This window comes from Haemorhous mexicanus, chromosome 19 (genome assembly GCF_027477595.1).
Source record: "Haemorhous mexicanus isolate bHaeMex1 chromosome 19, bHaeMex1.pri, whole genome shotgun sequence".
Taxonomy (NCBI): domain Eukaryota; kingdom Metazoa; phylum Chordata; class Aves; order Passeriformes; family Fringillidae; genus Haemorhous; species Haemorhous mexicanus.
Window position 1 is genome coordinate 3,690,960 of NC_082359.1, and position 18,573 is coordinate 3,709,532.

The following is an 18,573-nucleotide window of genomic DNA, read 5'->3' on the forward strand; positions in this document are numbered from 1 at the left end:
CCTGTGTGAGAGCGGGCAAGGACACCTGGACGGGCTGTTCTGCTCTCCTGTGGCATGGAGCAGGCTCTGTCCCCTTGGCCAAGTCTCATTCCCAGAGTTCTGCCAGTGGGTCTCCAGAGTGGGGTAAGAAGGGTCTGAATGGCACAGCACACCTGCTCCCTGGAGCCAGCCTCTCTGTCCATGCATCCTCCTCCCTGGAATTGGCCTGTCCTGTTTGTGCAGCTGGGAGAACCTCACAGGGCTGTTCATGCTGTCTGTCTGTTGACAGGATGGCTGAGTGCTTTCTAGATAGTTTGGTTTCTATTTTGCATATGGAAGCTGTCTCAACAGTTACTATTTTTCTGCCTAACTTTATTACAAATGTGTTGCTGTGATTCCTTCTAGGACCAGCTCAGACATTTTTATTTGCACTTCAGGTGGAAGATGTCCATCTCCACAAACCCTCTGCTTGAATATTTACAGCATTCAAAATCTACCTTTGTGAAAGTGCATCCAACATTTCCTATCAAACTGGTATTGGAAATTACTATTTTATTAAATCTGCATGAGGATGTCATTGGCTTCCCCATAACAGATAACTAAGAATGAAATACGAAAATTGAAATATATTAGAGTGGAATTAAACCTCTGAAAACCCCCAGGTATTTTGGCCAAGGCTGGATGGATCATTTGTGATTATGGCACCATTAAATGAGAGGTGCTGAAGCTTCAGTCATGGTATCTTCAACTCAGAAAATGTTTTTTTCAGGCAGACTTTCTCCTGTAATTTGGGTCTAGTACTACTTCTGGAATTGTATTGGGACTGTGTGAAAAGGAACTGTTGAGGATGCCCTTTTAAAGTATTTCTTTAGGGGACTTACCCTCTGAGGAAAGGGCTTTCTCTGAGTGAACTCTGTTCACTCTTCTTCCAAGTGGCATCACAGTTTATTAGCACCTGGCAGGACAAAAAATTGTTCCTCTTTTCTCCTGCCTGTCCAGGGAAGGCACAGGAACACTTAAGATCTAGAGAGGAGAGAGCTGAGAGCACCAAGTCATCCTGTCTTGATTTCCTGAAGCTCAAGGTGCCAGGGTCCCAGGGGTGATTTTTAGTCAATTGTTGAGAATGCAGTGGCAAGCTCAGTTTGGATGTTGGCTTCAGGGGGAGATCATGCTCTGCTTCTCAGGACAGGGGAGTCCAGTGGATGGCTTTTGCATGAAGGTTTGTATGTCACCCTGAGGCCACAAGCCTGAGTGTGTCTCAGATTTGCCACCACTTAAGGTCTTTAAATTAGGATAGATGCATTTGAAAAATACATTTTAGCCCAGACAGAAGGCGTGCCAAAAAATCACTCCTCTTTTTTCCCCTTCTTATTTAGGGAAGGCATAAGAACACCTAGGACCTAGTAAGATGGGACCAAGTCATCCTGTCTTGATTCCTCTAGCTCAAGGCACCAGGTTCCTGGGGGCGATCATTTACAAGAGCATGTAGTGACATGACAAGGGGGAATGGCTTCAAACTGAAAGAGAGAGAGAGAGAGTAGGTTTAGATTGGCTCTTAGGATGAAGTTCCTCCCTGTGAGGCTGGCGAGGCCGTGGCACGGGCTGCCCAGAGAACCTGTGGCTGCCCCACCTAGGGGCAGGTTCAAGGCCAGGTTGGAGGGTCTTGCAGCAACCTGCTGGAAAATGTCCCTGCACAGGGCCGCGGGGTTGGAACAAGGTGATGAATCCCTGGGGAATGCCGATTCGCCTGTGCTGGGGTGCCGGCGGCCCCCGTTGGGTGCCCTCCCGAAGCCCATCACAGGCCGCGGGCACGGAGCGCTGCGGGGCGGCTTTGTGAGCCGCTAATCCGGGCCCCAGCTGCCATGGCGGCCGCGTTGCCATCGCGACGGCCCCGCCGGCGGCCGCCTTTGTTGGGGCCCGGCGCGGCCCAGCCGGGAAAGGCCCAACGCGGGAGGGGAGAGCGGGGGTGGGGGGACTGCGGTGCTTCACCGCCACAATAGCTGCCCACTTAGGGCAGGGGGTGGTTGTAGAGTCGGTGCAGGCAGAGCTTTGGTGGGTGCTGGATGTGGTGCCTCAGAGTGAGGGTCTGCCCAAGTTATCCGTGGTGGGAGACAGACGTATCCCCCGTAGCCAGGGTGAGGGGGGATCTGGGCCCTGCTTTACCTCACAGGTGTGTGCTGAGACCACCCAACTCAGCCCACAGGCTGCCTTGAAAGGAGACATAAAGATGGTCATGCGTGGGTTTTAATGGCAATAAAATATATCGGTTACAGCCATATGCAGAGTTGAAGCCCTGGAGTTGTGTGCATACACATGCACATATATATACACATATGTACTGTATAAATTTAGTTCTTAGCAGGAAACAGCTTTCAAATAGAGCACATGTGTTACAATAAAATGTCTGTGAGGCAAGTACATTTTGGAGTGCTGGGTACACGTCAAAGCAGAGCCATGAGAAAGAGCACAGAAGGAGGAAGGCTGCAGCTCTCCTCACAGCATACAGTGTGATTTGGGATGAAGTGGTTGCACATCTTCTTTCTCTGAGTGCTTGAGTGGTGTGGCAGTGCCCAGCCATTGCTTGGGATATTGCTGTGCCAGGAGTTTGTGTGGAAGTGTAGTGGGCTCTGCCACTTGCAGTTGCTCCTGCTTCCCAGGCTCTGCAGAGAGGAGGGCTGGTCAGGCAGAGTAAGTCACCAGTGGGCCTGTGCTCATTGACACTAGTTTGTTTTTTCCTCATGCCCATCTCTCATTGTGATGTGTTTGTGGTCTCCAGCTACCTCAGCTAGGAGTGGCACTGCCTCAGAGTGCCTTTGACACACTTTCTCCCAGTGTTTACTGGGGAGGAGAACAGCTATTTCTCCAGCCCTTTTGTGAGCTGGATGGGGGGAATGGATCTAAATTTTAAAATGAGGAAAACCAGACAATAAAACCTGTTGAACTTTTTTTAAGCCATGTCTGGTTTCTCTCCAGCACATCACAGTTGTGCTGTGCCATCAAGGGAAATGGTGCGGATGTGGGAGCAAGTGGCAATGAGGAATGACAGTGTGAGGAGCTGCCCTCAGCGCCCATCTCCCTAACTGTGTGTCCTGGAAAGCTGCTGAGGTGTTGCTTTGGGTCTGTGTCAAGGTTTATGTCCCCTGTGGCTCCAGGCTGGATGCTTGGCATGTTTCTCAGGTGTTTGTTTACTTGGCTGAAGGAGGCTGAGCCAGGATGGTTAGTGTGTGAGATGAGCAGGAGCCAGGTTGTCTGTTGTCACCTAGAGTGGATGTGTTAGACAATGCCAAGGGCATCAAATATGATCCCTGTCTGCTTATGATGGTACTGGAATTATCAGTAAGGGCTCCTTCCATCCACCTGGCCCTGAGGTGGAGCTGGGTGTCCTGGAGGCCTGAGAGTAGGAGCCTCTCCCTTTCTGACTGGGGCTGTGGGGTCTCCATGAGCAAAGCCCGTGGCTGCCTGTGCCAGGCATGGGCAGCACTCTGCCCTGTCCAGTGACTGTTCAGGAGGAGGCAGCAATGCAGATTCTTCCCAGGGTGAGGAGAGGGAGTAATCCTGTAGAGTTGGGGGGCGTTAAGGGCTCGCTGCTCAGGGAGGGGCTGTCTCACATGGAGAAGGAGGAGGGCCAGGGCAGCTGCTGGCCGGAGACTGCTGCCACCTCCCCTGAGCACTTGCACGTCCAGTTTCATAATCGGATTAAGGCAGTGGTATTAGAGGAGGGATGGGTCAGTGGGACAGGTTTACACTGGGGCTTACATGGAGGGGATTGAAGTGTATTTTTTAACCCTGCTCGGGCTGACCTGCGGAGTGGATGCGGCTCCGCAAGGCAGCACCCGCAGGAAGATGGGGGGAAAAGTGGCACCAGGCGGTGATGTGCTGGGGAGGAGAGCAGCCCCAGGCCGGCTGGGGGATGGGATCCGGCTGCCCCTCCCCCCCGGGAAGGCAGCCCTGCTCAGGCCTTGCAGTAAATTTGCTCTAATTACAGCCTCCAGCAGTGGGAAACCTCACTTAGAGGAAAGGCTCCTCATGGGATGGGGGTGGGGGCGCTTCCCAGCTTTCCCAGGCAGGCTCTGTTGTCTGAGGCCTCCGCTTCCCCCACCGCTGGGAGGCCCCTTATTCCTCTCCCCTCTCCAGCTTTGCTTCTCTGCCCCCCCTTTGATTCTCCTCTCCTTTGAGGCCGGGATTTGGGAACAATGCCCTCCCTGCTCCTTGGCCCCCGGCTGGAGCTGCAGGCAAACAATCGGGGTCGCTTGCTGCCAGGGGCTGGGCCAAAAGGGCTCAGCCCAGCAGCACCTGCCCCGGGCTGGTGGGGGGACCAGGACCATGCTGGTTGTGGCTTGAGGAAGTGCCTTGTGTGATAGCTTATGTGTACTGCATATGTGTGCACACCCTGTTTCCTTCTTGGGGACAGGATGTCTCATCTTGATCCCCTCAGGTTTGGGAAAGCCAGGAAGCTCTGAACAATTGTGTTGCAGCAGTAATAATCTGACTGCAGCCATTCTCTTTGCAGGTGGATGATGCGATGCTGATGTTTGACAAGACAACCAACCGACACCGAGGTGAGAGCTGTCTTCTGGCCCTAGGAGAGGTTACTGCAGAGGATGTGCCTCCTGCCTTGCCTAGGGAGGGGTCGGTATCCCAGCAGCAGGGGATGCAGGTCGCAGCTGCTCTCTATCTTGCCTCCAGTCACCCCATTCTTTTGCATCTGCATCTTTTACCAGTGGCCCTCGCAGCACAGAGAGCTTTTGTCCAGTGCGTTTCCTGTGCTGTAAACTCGTCGAGTTGCAGATATGTGAGAGGAGACGGCCCCCTCCTCTGCATGCTCACCTCCGTGGCTCCAGCCTGCAGTGTGTGTCTTACCTTGTCCCGAGTAATCTGAGCTCTGGGAAAGCTGACACGAGAGCCTGAAGAGTGCCTGCTTCTTGCCCCTTCCTCGGCCTGGAGCCCACTTGTGCTCCCAGGTCACCTTTTCTTACCCGAGTCCTGCTGGTGGAGTCTGGTTACAGGATGGGAGCAAGGCTGTACTATTTGTGCTGCACGGACCCAGCCCATCCATGGGCGTCCCTGCCTTCCTGGTCAGTCCTCAGACCAGCTACCTGGTGGTGTGGCAGGGCTTGACACTTGCATCCAACTCAGAGATTTAATGGCAACAGCTTGACCTGCAAACTTAGCTTCAGCCTCTTCCCAGTCAGGGTCAGTAACAGCCCTATGCTGGCTGCTTTCCTGTGTGTTGTTTGAAGCACTTCCAAGCACTCCTGCCCCCAGAGCAGAGAGGGAACTCTCCCTTCTGCTCTTGCTACTCTCTGTGCCCTTCAGATTTTTACTTTTTTCTAAAGCCATTAAATCTACTCTGACTGCCAGGCCTCGGCAGTCCTAGGATGTTGTTCCAGCTTCATCTTGAAAGGGAAGAAGCATTAACCCCTGTTCCTCCATGGGTGCCTGCCAGTCACTGGTCCAGTTAGAGCTGCTGGGCATTTTGGGAGGCAGCAGGGAGAGCTGCCAGCCACTGTGTCAACAGTGAGGGGCTTAGCCCAGGGCATAGCAGGCCTGGTGGGGGTCTGATGGGGCTCAGGACTGCTTTTGACATTTTTCTGCTGAATTCCTGAGCTCCTCTGCTTATGGGTGTTGAGGTGAGTGGTTTGAATCTACCTGGGCACAGACAGATGCAGGGGTTTATAGCGAGGTGTTTCTGGCAGTGTGGAGAAAAGGTGGTGTTCTGGGCAGTGGATTCCCGTCTGCTTTTGAATGTTATTTTACAGCGCCATGGAATTGGCCAGCTCAGGAAAGCGGAAAGTTCTGCTTAATCCCAGCTTGCTTGCACAGCAAGCTCTAAGACATCCTCCCACCTGCCTCAGTTCTCCGGAAACGGTTGCAGTCAGCTTAGAGGAGTTCAGTCTGCCCACCCGAGCTGGGCTTTGCCAGAACTGTCAGCAGAGGGGTTGGTGAGAGAAAGGAGGTGTGAGCGTGGGCCAGGGGCCAGGAACACGCGGTCCTGTCTTACCCCAGATACAAACCTTACTTTGGTGAAACTTTGCAAATCACTGTGCCTGTATCTGCCTCACTGTGTGCAGCTGCACTGCTGATCTGTGCCTGCTCACATGAGGCTTTATGGCCAGTGCTTGCGAGGGAGCTGCAGGGTGTTCCTGCTGGTGGGGTGCGTTTAGTGAGGGTGGTGATGTCCTGGCAAGCAGCTGTTGGTTTCCCCACCGATTCTTTGTGTGAGCATCTGCCCAGATCCTCCCCAGTGTTACCAGCCATGTGGTTTGCCTTGCAAATAGCAAAGTTTAAAAAAAACCCAGAAAACAAACCTGGGTTTGAGACCAATTGGGTTCAGAGTGGGTGGGGAGTACGGGATGAGTAGGAGAGGAGAATCTGTAAGAGGACAGTCCTGTTCTTGTGCATAAAAGTAGAATTTGCTGGAGAGGGAAGATGAGTGACAGCTGTTTTCGAAAGGGCCGATTGTACTCTCCTTTTCTCCTGCCAATGAAAGGCTGTGAGTAGAGGGTTCAAACTGTGAGAGGTCTGACCTGATCAGGGAGTTTTGCTTTTTCTTCAGGATTTGGGTTTGTCACATTTGAAAGTGAAGACATTGTGGAAAAAGTATGCGAAATCCACTTCCATGAGATCAACAACAAAATGGTGAGTGTCTGGGGCAGAACCTGGGGGAGCAGTGACAGAGGTGTGGGAGAGAGCAGGGCAGTGGCACAGAGGCAGGTGCGAGGCACTTGGGTCCTGACGCATCTTCTCTGCAGTGGGGAATCAGATTGAGTCTTTTCCCAAAAATCACAGCATTCAGTCTGGGGAAGAAACTCACTGTATGGGGGTAAGCAAGCATAGTACTGAGTTCTCAAGGAGGAGAGCTAAGCTAACCAAGGAATTGTACTGTGCTTGGAGTTTTTGAAGTTACACAAAACCTTGTAGTGGCCTGGGAGGGGACAGGTTTTACCTTTATTCAGAAATGAGGAAAATTAAGCTTTGAGGCTCTGGTGCTGGGTCAGGTAGAACATCAAGGGCAAGGCCTCGAAGAGAAAAGCAGTGTTGGAGCACCCCATTGCCTGTGGTGGCTGCAGAGTGAGAGGGAAGGCTGGCACCATGTGGGCTGGGGACAGCGATGCCTGAGAAGGGCAGCGGAGCAGGCTGACAGAGGTGGCTGGGGCTGGGACGTGCTGTCACACAGGCAGCCCTGCCTGACCTGCCTGTGCTCTGTGGCTGTGTCCTGTGACAGTCTGTGATCCAGCCTGTGACAGGCGAGCCTGATCCTTACTTTCCTGTGGCAGGTGGAGTGTAAAAAAGCTCAGCCGAAGGAGGTGATGTCCCCAACGGGCTCTGCACGAGGGCGGTCCCGAGTCATGCCTTACGGGATGGATGCCTTCATGCTGGGGATCGGCATGCTGGGTAAGCCCCCGGTCAGCTCTGCTCCCCCCGCTCCCGGCCGTGCCAGGCAGCAGCTTAGAGGTTTATTCCGGGAGCAGCGGGGCGGCCAAGGGCAGCGCTCCGCGTGCGGGGCCGCCGGGACCTGTTCGCGATCGCAACTTGCCCTCTGGTGGCACCTGGAGAAACTGCAGATGTGCCACCGCCGCCCTGCGACAGCCGGGCTGGTCCTGTGACAGCCGGGCCGGCTGGGCTCAGCCCCTGCGGGGCGGCTCTGCCCCTCGGCAGCTCCTCCATGGTCCCGCAGGGCCATGGCATGTGGACAGCAATCCCTTCATGTGGAATAGGATGTAACTGCAGAGCTGAGTGTGGAGTAATCTGTACCCAGGCCTCTTCATCCCATACTTGTACAGGCTTCCTGATGAATTAGTTGATTAAAGAGCTGCTAAGCTTCCACTTGAAGCAGTGGTCTGTGTAAATGTTCCCACTGCCATTTAAAGACGGTTAAAATGCCCTTAAAGTTCTAGTTGAGTGTTGTCTCTGTTCCCTCCCTCTCAGGTACAGTAAATACCTGGTATTGCAGGGAAAGTTATACATTTATCATGGGACTGTCTTGTAAGGAGAGTTGGTGACAAGTGGGCTGGGTTTCATGTCTACCAACACTCCCAAGACAAAAGCATTCAGATAAAAATTTAAAAATGAAAAACAAAAGTCATTTGTAGCCCTATCTTTTGTAGGCCCACAAAACCTCATGCCCTGAGAGTCAGCATGATCCTTCCAGTGTGGGTGCTGGTACTGGCTTCTCTCTCTTCTCACTTTCATTGGAGCCAGGACTGAGCTGACCCAAGAGCACTGTTTGCTCAGGATCATTGCTGGTGTTGCTGGGCAGGATGTACTCAGCCTGGCTCTCAGTGCTAAGCCTGCTGAGTAGCAGTTAGTCACTGAACAAAACCCCCAAAAGGGCATTTTTCCACCAATGTTTTCACTTGACTTACTGAAGGAAAATAAATCTCCAGCCGGTGGTTTTGGGTTTTGCCTTTTCTAAGCCATCTGAATTTTAAAGCAGCAAGACTCAAACTGAGTCACTGGGAAATCCACAGACTCTTGTCTTGGGAGAGCTCAAATTAAATATTCATCTGTGAGTCAGTGCCCTGCATTCTCTCAGGCTTGTTCCCATAGGTGGGTCAGCTTCCTGGGGAAGAGCAGGACTTGTGCTCCCACCCACCTGCGCCACGAAGAAATGTTATTTGTACCTGCATTCACCAACCCTTCTAGTGCAAAAGTGACTCAGCCATTCAAATGCCCCCTCCTCCCTGATCTCCTGTTTGTAAATCCAGCTGATGCATCAGAAAGCCTTAGTCTGCAGAGCTGTGAGTCTGAGAAGGAAATCTCCATGTCCTTACATGTTTAGAGAAAGGAAAAATTAAATGGGCCTGCTAAAACTCCTCTGCAGGCTTGCACGTGCTGTGTGCTCTGCCCAGCGCACTCCTGGGGCTTCTGCTGTTACCCCTCTCTGCTGTCTGATGCCAAAGGATGCTCCTGCTGCTTGTGAGCAGCCAGACCTTGCCAGCTTGCAGTAATGGAGTCCTGTTCTCTTCCCCAGGTTATCCAGGCTTCCAAGCTGCCACCTACGCGAGTCGAAGTTACACTGGCATTGCACCTGGTTACACTTACCAGTTCCCTGGTGAGTGGAGCTCCCTGCTCTGTTCTTTGGTCTGCCTTCAGGTGATGGGAGCCCCTGGCATGATCTATAACCCAGGCTCTGCCCCTTTCACCCTTTTCCCTGTTTGGTCTTTCTTTAAATTGGATATGGATGTGGAAGGGGGATTGGAGAAGCCCTGGAATAGGTGGGAACAGCTTGTCCTTCATTAGGATTATCCTCACACTGCAGTGGCAGGAAAAGCCCAAGGCTGCTCCCATGTCCTTTCTGCTGGCCTCCTCTGCAGGGCTGCTGCTGTGACACAGAAGGGCCCTGCAGCTCTGCCTGTCTCACCGCCTTTGTGTGTGTCTGTCTCTCTTTACCAGAGTTGCCACCACTCTGAAAGTAGCACAGAATGTTAAACCCCATGTGCCAGGGATCCCTGAGCACACAAAAGGCAGGTGCCTGCAGCACTTCAGTTGTGTTCTGAACAGTGCCTGGACCACTCACAGCCTTCACAAAGCATCTGGTGGGCCAGGGGGCTGCAGATCCCCTGCAAACTGGGTGGTTTCTAACACTGCCATGTGCTGAGAACATGGATTCAACGATCAATGGCTGGAACCTGCTGTGCCACAGCTGCTCAGAGCTGTGGGGCCTCCCCTCCTGCTCTCTGCCAGGCCGGGGAATGAGGCAGAGCACACTTAAGGGACACACTGTACTATTGCTATTTTCTAGAGTTGTGGCAACTCTGAGCATCCCTTCCTTACTCCATCCCTCAGTGTGATGGTTGATATATGAAGTTTTGATATTAAGGGCTGGGAATGGGAAGTTTCCTCTTTGTCTGAGGTGAGCCCAGGCTAACTGGCTGAAAGTTGCTGTTGCCTCCTGGCTCTCTGGAAGCTCTCCATGAATCTAGCTGTTGTGGCTTCAAGTCCCTCACTGTAAACCTGTGCCAGGCTGAGCGTGGCACATACTGAGCACCCCGTGGCCTTGCCGCTGAGAGGTCACTGCAGAGCGGTGCTCCAGGGCAGACCTGAGGCTACACAGTGATACTTGAACTCGCCCTGCCGTGGCTGTGTTTATTCCAAGGATAAATGGATCCTTTCAGCCTTCAGGGCAGGAGTCCAGCACCTTTCAGCACCAGTTATAAATCAGTTTAAAGAAGACACTGGCCTGGTTGCAGTCTGGTTGCAGACTGCTCCCCCAGCAGACCCCGGCTGCTGTGTGTCTGGGGGTCTCCCTCGGGGCATTTGATGAGTTCCTAAGCTGTCTTGCATTTCGTTTTTAGAGTTCCGTGTAGAGCGGACCCCTCTCCCGAGTGCCCCCGTCCTCCCTGAGCTCACAGGTCAGTCCCACTCATTTCCTAAACTCACAAGCTGGAATGGGAGAAGGGGGCTTTGTGCTGTTTCAGTGGTATTGCTGCTCCACAGCCTGGCGCAGTTAGACTGGAAATGTGCCTTGTTTCCTCTTTCATCTGGATAAGCTCCATCCAAAGCTGGGGATGGAAAGATGGAGAGGCAATCAGAGCCATGTGTACTGCCTCTGAAGAGGGCCATGCAGGTCCTTTCCTGCTGCTTGCCTCATTTTTAGCTCCTTGCCTCAGGCTGTATGTAAACCAGATATGGAAGCTGCAGAGAGCAGGGTGACTTCAACAGGTTTACAAATGGCTTTAACCTGAGCTGTTGCAAAGATAAAATTTGGAGTGCTGGGAGGAGGGAGAGGATGTGGATGCACTCTAATCCTATTTCCCTGGGAAGGAGGGGCTGCAGGGAATGCTTTCCCTGCTCTGAGTGGTGCAGTTTCCCAGCTACTCCCACACAGGCTTCCCAGGTAGGAGTGAGTGTGGTGGGACCTTGCAAAGCCCTGCAGTGCTTGTAGGGAGCTGTGGAACAAAATGGGAGCAGAGGATTGTTCTCAGTGTCCTTCCTCAAAGTGCAAATGCCCTCTGGATTCTCAGCCTCTGGGGTGTGTGCAGTGTGTTCTCCCTACGTGATGTTCCTTCTTTCTACTCTCCCTTCCATGGCCATGTTTTCCCCAGCTCTGTCCTGTCCGTGGCTTCTGTCATAGAAAAGCAGCTTTATGTAGCGCTCTGCTCCCTGTGTGCCATTTCATTTCCATAGTGTTCTTCCTTCCCAGTGCTTTCTTGCCCCCACCTGTTTCAGGGTTTGAATCTCTCTGCAAAGGGGTATGGAAAACCTTCCTAGGAAGCCCTTCTGGAATTAGCAGTACAAACAGGCTTGAAAGGGAGTTTCTTTGGCACAAAACGATGTTAATCCTCAGGGACTCTCTGTTCATGAGGATGCTGATGTTGGCAGCCCCCAATGAACAAATTTCCCTGAGGGAGGTAGGGGAAAATTAAATCCCATTTCCCTCATAACAAAACCCTTCCTTGACACTATGTATGCAGCTGCATAAGCACCTTTGAGCCTTCTGCTTGGCAAGCAAAGCAGATGTGTGTCCAGTTGTTTATTTACATGTGTGTTTTTCTGCAAAACCCATCACATTTGTAGAGGAACGTTGGTGACTTGGTAGAAGAGTTTCTCCCTTCATGTCCACCCCTGGCTGTCCTGTGCCTTTTCCTAGCAGAGGTGATTCGCCCGGGGCCTGGCTGTCACTGGTGGCCGGGGTGCACCAGAGCTCTGCACAACAAGAAGTTATTAATGCTGCTGTCCTGGCTGGGTGCCACATTAGCTTACAGTCCTGAGTGTCTGGCTGAAGTACCAGCTGGGGATCGTGGCATTCTTCCCTCCCCATACACTTCCCTCCTGTTAAGCAGGCGCTGTGCAGCCTTGGCTGGGCCGCGGCTGCGGTTCCGTGTAGAGGCTGCAGTTGGCCCTGCGGAGGGTAGAGCCGTGTGCTCGAGGGCCCTTGTGCCTTCGAGTGGCTGCAGCACACATGGGCTGTGCTTCATGGCTCTGGGAGGGGAGCCAAGAGGAGGGGATGGCACAGGCAGGGATGCACACGCAGGTGCTTTGTCACCGCAGCACAAACCTGGTGTCTCAGCAGATAAGACTGCAAAGGCAAGAAGGATTTTTCTTGGAAGAAGAGCTGGAGCTTTTGAGATGACCTTGCCTCCTTTCTCAGTAAAACCACATTCACTCATGTGTTAGGGACTTGCAGCAGGGATGGGGCAGGAGGGTGGCTGCCAGCAGCCTTTCTTTCCCAGAACAGCATCTTTGGGGGTGATGTGAAGCAGCAACATGCCTGCATTGGCCCAGGGCCTGTAATGAGCGGCTAACCCAGATAGAAGCCTCGTATGACGTTTGCTTGAAACAGGCTGGTGCCTGCTACTAAATATTCCCTCCTAAGCTAGTCTGGGTTTCAGCCTTTACGCGATTGATTTGTTCTGACCTCTTTTTATGGTGCTCTAAACAGAATCACAGTGAATTTCACATTCAAGCATGAAATGCTGACCCAGTCATTTTAAGGGCAAAGAGAAACATACTGGCTAGATGCCTCCTGCCCCGAGGGCTGAATGCCTGTGGCAGTAGAGTTGGGAATTAGAACTGCTACATATAAATTAAGACTTACTGTTTTAATTAAGCATTTCTAGTTCCTGCTCCCTAGGTATATGTTTCCTGCTTTTCTTCAATGAACAATAAGGTTTTGAGCAATCAGGAGCAAAACTCAGTGTGGGGAGAATGGTATGTCTTGAGCAAAGAAATAGGGAGAAAGAGCCTATTAAACTGTTATTCAAGAATATTAACAAGAGACAGAGGAGGGGCTGAGCCTCAGGATGTTAAGCTTCAGCTGCTGTCCCCGAGCTATTACCATTCTCCACATTTACTGCCAAAATCTGGATCTGTAGCTTCAGATTAACTGCATCTTGCAAGCTTAGTAGTGACAGGGTACATCTGAAATTGCCCATTTCTCATTCAGCTCTTCCACACCATGCCTTTGGCTGCTCTGGGGTGTGGGCTTGACAGAGCATGGCTCGTGTATTCCCCTGGACATTGGCTGTGCAAAAGAACACTGATAAATTCAGGGCTATGCACTTCCCCGTTGTCATCCTTTAATGTCCTCTGTGGTGCACTAAGCCAATACATATGTGTGAGCCCAGTATTTTGCAGTAGGAAATGCAGGCTCCCTTTGAGGAGTTTCCCCTGTAGCCACAGTGCTCCTGAGATGCCTGTTCCTTCTTTTCCAGCGATCCCCCTCACCGCGTATGGACCGATGGCAGCAGCAGCGGCTGCAGCGGCCGTGGTGCGAGGGACAGGTAACTCCGCTTTCCTCCCCAGCACGGGTCCTGTAGGAGGTTTGCCAAGGGGCTGCGGGAGGGGGGTGGGACGGGGTTGCATTTTTGAGATCTTCACTACGTAGTTTTGCTGCCTGCTGTAGGTTCCACCCCCAGTCGCACCGGAGGCTTTCTGGGCACCACCAGCCCCGGGCCGATGGCAGAGCTTTACGGAGCGGCCAACCAGGACTCAGGGGTCAGCAGTTACATCAGTGCTGCCAGTCCAGCCCCGAGCACCGGCTTTGGACACAGCCTAGGGGTGAGTGCTCCCCGTGCCCTCTGTGGAGGGAGGGAGATGGGAACTGGGCTGTGTCTCCACGTGGTGAGGGAGGTGAACAGCAGCAGGCAGACCCCTCAGCCCACAGTCTCTTTCCTGGTGATGAAATACCACCCACTGCAGCATTGGCTGTGCCACTGCTGAGCCCCAGACCAAGATGGACAGTGCAGAGCCCACATGCTTGGTTTCTGTTGGCTCTCTCTGATCACCACTCAAGGTCCTGATCTCCAGTCCTTTCCCTGACCTAGCTTAGGCTTTCCAATAGCCCATCTTGGCCCTGACACAGCATTCTGCAGGGTGATGTGATCTTTAGACCTGGCACCTCCAACTGAAAACATTTACTCTGTCATCTGGGCCATGACTGAATTTGTTGTGTTAGCAATTCTTCTTCACTGTTCTTTTGTTTAATAGTGGGTTTTTAACTCTTTCTTCACAGGGTCCCTTGATTGCAACAGCTTTTACCAATGGGTATCACTGAAGCTGGGGACCAAGGAGGCAGGAGGTAAGACAGCTTTGAACAGGAGCAGGTAATGAGAGTGAGGAGTGAGGTGCTGAGCTTGGTCCCTCCTGCTTGGGCTCTCAGCTGAAGCTGTGGATGTTGCTGTGAGGCTCAATGGCCTGGCCCAGCCTGTGGGAGGAGTCCTGTGGCCAGCCTGGGCTCTCTCCTGAACCTAGGAGGCTTGGCAGGTTGGGTTCCTACTGAACGCTCCCCAGCTGGGAGTGGAGAGTGTCTTAGTGTCTGGCACAAAGAGGAAGAAAATGAAGCACTGACAAAAAAAAGAAAACATCTGCAGGGTTGGCCAGAGTCACAAACCAGTGGTGATCTGAGAGACAAGCTTGGCTCTTCTGCAGGGCTGGGGAAGCCTCCACCATACATCTGGTTGCTCTCACTGCTGCTGAGACCAATCTCTGGGCAGTGAAGTTTTTCATCTCCTGCCTGGGAGAAGGGCAGAATTACAATCTGATCAGTTCTGGTATTGGTCCTTGGATGGGCAAAGAGGGAGCTGATGAATAGTTTTTGTTTGCTTTGCAAATGTGGCTGAAGTTAGCTGGCTTAAAATTTAAAATTAAAAAAAGTAAACAACCAGCTTTTGAAAAAGGAGGGCAAAAACTGGAGGGAGCAGTGTCCACAGACAGGAGCCCATGGCAGCCTGGCAGGGCTGGACTGAGTGCTGGGGAAATGGCTGGACTCTGCTATGTCCCAGCCCTCACAGGGACCAGGCCATGTGGTGTGTGGGACCTCGTTCCCCAGGCCTGCACATTGCCATTGAAGACGGAGACATCTCTGCCGTGCCCTGTCCCTGTGCCAGCCATGCAAGACTGTTGGGGCAAAGTTTGAGTATTGAGTGTTTTTGTCAGATCACACCAGAAGAAAACCCCAGGAGGAAAGCTGTGGCTGTTCTAGACCCTGTCCCTTCCCTCCCCTGCTGTTTCCTGCAGATTCCCCAGTGACCTAACCGAGGACAGCGCGTGGCTGGAGGATCTGGTGAGCCTCGGGGGATGAGCCAAGGTTTCCTTTCTCTTGAATCAAACTGCACACTGCCGGCTGGCTGCCAGGCTCCTGCCGCCCTGCCCGATCTCTCCCTTTGACCAGACCACACTGGACTGAACCCGAGGAGATCATCTCGCTTTCCTACTAACCACCGACGGTTTACGCTTCCCCCTCCCTGCCCCCAGCCCACTGATTCTTCTTTTATTTATTTTATTAGCTGTTAGTTTTATTTTTTTATTTTATTTTTTTATCTTTTTTGGGGGCTGCCCCTTCTTTTTGTTGTTTGCTCTTTCCCGAGCTAGTAGACATATTTTATGAATTGGCTTTGTGATTGTGTTAGGTAGTTTTCATTGAGGAGTATTTTTATTTGGCTTTGAAACTGTTTTGAATATTTTCAACTCTGTTGTTTGTTGTCGTCAGTGTTTTTAAAGCACGGTATGTAACAAGAATGCAGTTCTGAAGGGAAGAAAGAGACAGAGAGAGAGCAAAGGCTGAGAGGAACTGCTGTATTTCTATTTTTTTTAAAGAAACTGTTTTTAATTGTTTCTGTTTTGTAAATGTGAGGCTTTGAAAAGTGTGAAACTCCAAGGATCCGAAAATGTTGGACATCGCTATGGAACAAAACAAATGTATATTTTGCTAAGTGAAAAACACTATCCTTACAGCTGAAAGATTTTTTTTTTTTCCTAGGTTTAGTTTTACGTGGGGTTTTCTTTTTCCTCCTGTATAATATGTAAATATCGTGAGCTGAACCTGGCTGCTGCCTGCAGCCTGGCTCCAAGGAGCAGCTCCAGGTCCTGGACTTGGTGCCGCAGCGTGAGCAATACTCTCCAGCAGAATCCTGACAGGACTTCGTTCTTTTTTTGTACACCTTTTACTGTAAGATTTTAAGACCTCTGATGAGATGAGATGAAAGGGGGGCGGGGGGGGGCGGGCGGGGTGAAACGTACCAGCCATCGGCTGTTTTGCTGAGCGGGTTAAAGCTGCTTCCAATTGCTTGATGTACAGACTCCATCCCTGGGCTCCGTAGCACCGGCTCTGGGCTGGCTTAGGGAAAGGGCTTTGCCGCCGTTGCTTGTCTTGGTTACTTTGAAAGGAATTCACTCTCCAAACTTTATCGCTTGCGTCAAGATTTCCTGGGAAAGGGGATCCTCCTCCGGAGGCGAGGGTATCGGAAGGGGTGTCAGCCAGGGGGAGATTTGGGTAGTCCTTCTCTGAAGGGCAGGGCTCTGGGATGGGGATTCATTAACAGGGGAGAAAAGCATTAGGGTGGTGATTTGGGGGCGGGTTAAGGGCTTCTCAGGGATTATAAGAATTATAGAATTGCAGCTTCCCGTTTGCTTTACTCTGTGTTCTGAAGACTGTGGGAATTAGTCCGTTGTCCTGTGCGGGGTGATCTGGTCCCTTCTCCAGAACCTGCTGGGGCTTCCCCTGGTATGGTCCAGGCCTCTGCCAACCAGCACTCTGCCAGGGAGACCTCCAGCAGAAATACATGGGGCAGGTTTGGGTCTGGATTTCAGTGAACCAAAGACCTTGTTAAGGGGGGTGATTAAGCCTTTTATTAAGATGCAGCCAAACTCTTTTCCCAGGGAAATAAAAGCTTCATCTTAAGTTTTAAAAATCATTCCCTCTCTTCCCCCAAACTGAGCCCCTGTAAAGGAGATGGGCATTTAGAAAAGGACTGGGAGGGCCACAGTGCCCACAGGGCCCTTTTTCTCTTCTATCTCTCCCCCGTCTGCTGGAACTTGTCCTGACCTGGGCGATGCGTTTGGAGAGTTCTGTTTAGGTAAGAAGGTACTTAACAGATCAGTACTGAAAACACAAAGCAATAATTTTTGTTACTGAGACAAGAGTCTGTATGTCTGTTTTTTTAAATATTTCCTAATTAAAGAAGAGCTGCATTTTATTGGGTTTATTTTTATTCTATATACTTCAAATTTGGGTCTGCGGACAGCGCTTTCCTCCCTCTTGGTGTATGCGCTGAGCTGCTTCTGTGCCCCCTCCAGACATCCCGGGCCAGCTGTGCTGCTGCTGGGCTGTGAGTCACTCTCTGGCCACTGCCTGGAGGCTGGGGCTCTGGTTTCAGGGTGGGCATTTTTTTAAAAGAAATAAAGCTGTGTTTTTAAGCCAGTAAGTTATTACACTCCAGTGTTTGTTCTCTCCACACCTGTAACCCTTTTTCCAGATTTCAGTTTTAAATTCCTAATAAATTATTTGAAAACTGTCCTTCTCTGTCATTATTTGGGGGTGCAAGGTTTTCCAGCGGGGGAGATTTCAGGACCTGGCAGGAGTTGCATCCTGCCTTGAGGATAAAAGCCCCAGGCAGGTCTCTGACTTGCTGTTCTGCTGCCACACTATGGCAGTGGCCAGTTTATAATGTGAGGCAGATCTGGTTTTAGTAGAGATTGTGTCTCTTTACATTACGGAGGTTTTGTGTAAGTATTTGTAGGTTCAGAAAAGGAGATAATGTGGTGCTTACAGGTTTAGCACATACCCTGGATTCAATTGACTGTGGTGGACCAAGGAAGCTAGATGCAAGGAAGTAAAATGTGGAGATGGGAAGTAAAGTCCTTAATAGACAAAAGAGAGAAAGGAGAATTTTAACAGTGTGGAATAGCAGGGAATTCTGCAATAGGGCTTATAAAAAAGTCTAAAAAATAATTTAAGGCTTAAGCCTATAAATTGGAACCAGTTATAGGTTGAAATGTGCTCACAAGTGTACCAAGGGACCAGTGGCTTTGTATACAGCACAGGTTGGGGGAAACCAAAAATAGCATTGGTGGATAAATCTTTACTCTGCTGGGATTGTTCTCATGAGGCACTCTTGTAACACTCATGTGCTTGCTTTCCCACGCTTGGTGATCCTTTTGTTGAACTAAAAATGTAGGAAATTGTTGCCTTATGATTTTAAAAAGGCCAGTTGACTGGAAACTTGCTAGGAAACATCAATAATACATCAGATACTGAGAACAGAGGAAAAAGGAACCAAACTCCTAAGTTTCATAGGTAAGAAAACAATTTTTTTTTTAATGTTAAAAGCAGAGAAGACAGAGATCTCTTAAGTGGATATTGAAGGGAAAGTTGGCAGATTGATCTGTGGACAAAAGACAAAATTATTTTTTCTGAACTAACTGTGGTACAGATTGTACTTTACATCAGCCTTTAATGTTTGTTCAATACTTGGTTAGAACACTGAGACTCTTAAATCAGCCCAGCATCTGTTCAGCTGTAGGTAACCCATGAGCGGGGAGCCCCAGAATGGGAGCACTTGAAGCAATCAAAAAAGTTGGAATGGATCTGGTTGTTCAGCACCATGTCTAACTTTCCCTAGATGTCCTATGGATATGTCAACGTGCAGTGGGTACTGTGGGTGCCCTGGTGTAGTTTCAGACCCTTTGAGGAAGAAAGTGACCTCATCAACCCTTTGGAACCTACTGGTGGGATTTGAGCCCAAAGTTTCCTACACCCTGGTGTACTGGGCTGTTGCAGAAAGGTGGCCTTTGTGTTTTTTTGCTGCTTTGTTTGGTGCTTTGTTTATCAGTGCAGACATGTCAACCATGTCTAGGAACTGTATCTTGAGT

General features: G+C 51.0%; 1 protein-coding gene across 4 annotated transcripts in view; it reads left to right on the forward strand.

Moving 5' to 3' along the window:
- Nucleotides 1-17,218, forward strand: part of MSI1 (musashi RNA binding protein 1) — a 30,245-nt gene extending 13,027 nt beyond the window's left edge. The window contains exons 7-15 of one of the 4 annotated variants that reach the window (XM_059863271.1): nucleotides 4,490-4,538; nucleotides 6,536-6,618; nucleotides 7,257-7,374; nucleotides 8,954-9,034; nucleotides 10,278-10,334; nucleotides 13,137-13,205; nucleotides 13,310-13,482; nucleotides 13,937-14,002; nucleotides 14,941-17,218. In XM_059863271.1, the coding sequence (XP_059719254.1) occupies nucleotides 4,490-4,538; nucleotides 6,536-6,618; nucleotides 7,257-7,374; nucleotides 8,954-9,034; nucleotides 10,278-10,334; nucleotides 13,137-13,205; nucleotides 13,310-13,482; nucleotides 13,937-13,978 (672 nt within the window). In that variant the 3' untranslated portion in view covers nucleotides 13,979-14,002; nucleotides 14,941-17,218. The remainder of the gene's footprint in view (nucleotides 1-4,489; nucleotides 4,539-6,535; nucleotides 6,619-7,256; nucleotides 7,375-8,953; nucleotides 9,035-10,277; nucleotides 10,335-13,136; nucleotides 13,206-13,309; nucleotides 13,483-13,936; nucleotides 14,003-14,940) is intronic. The other 3 variants (XM_059863272.1, XM_059863273.1, XM_059863274.1) reach the window with 3 other exon arrangements.
- Nucleotides 17,219-18,573: the final 1,355 nt, after the last annotated feature.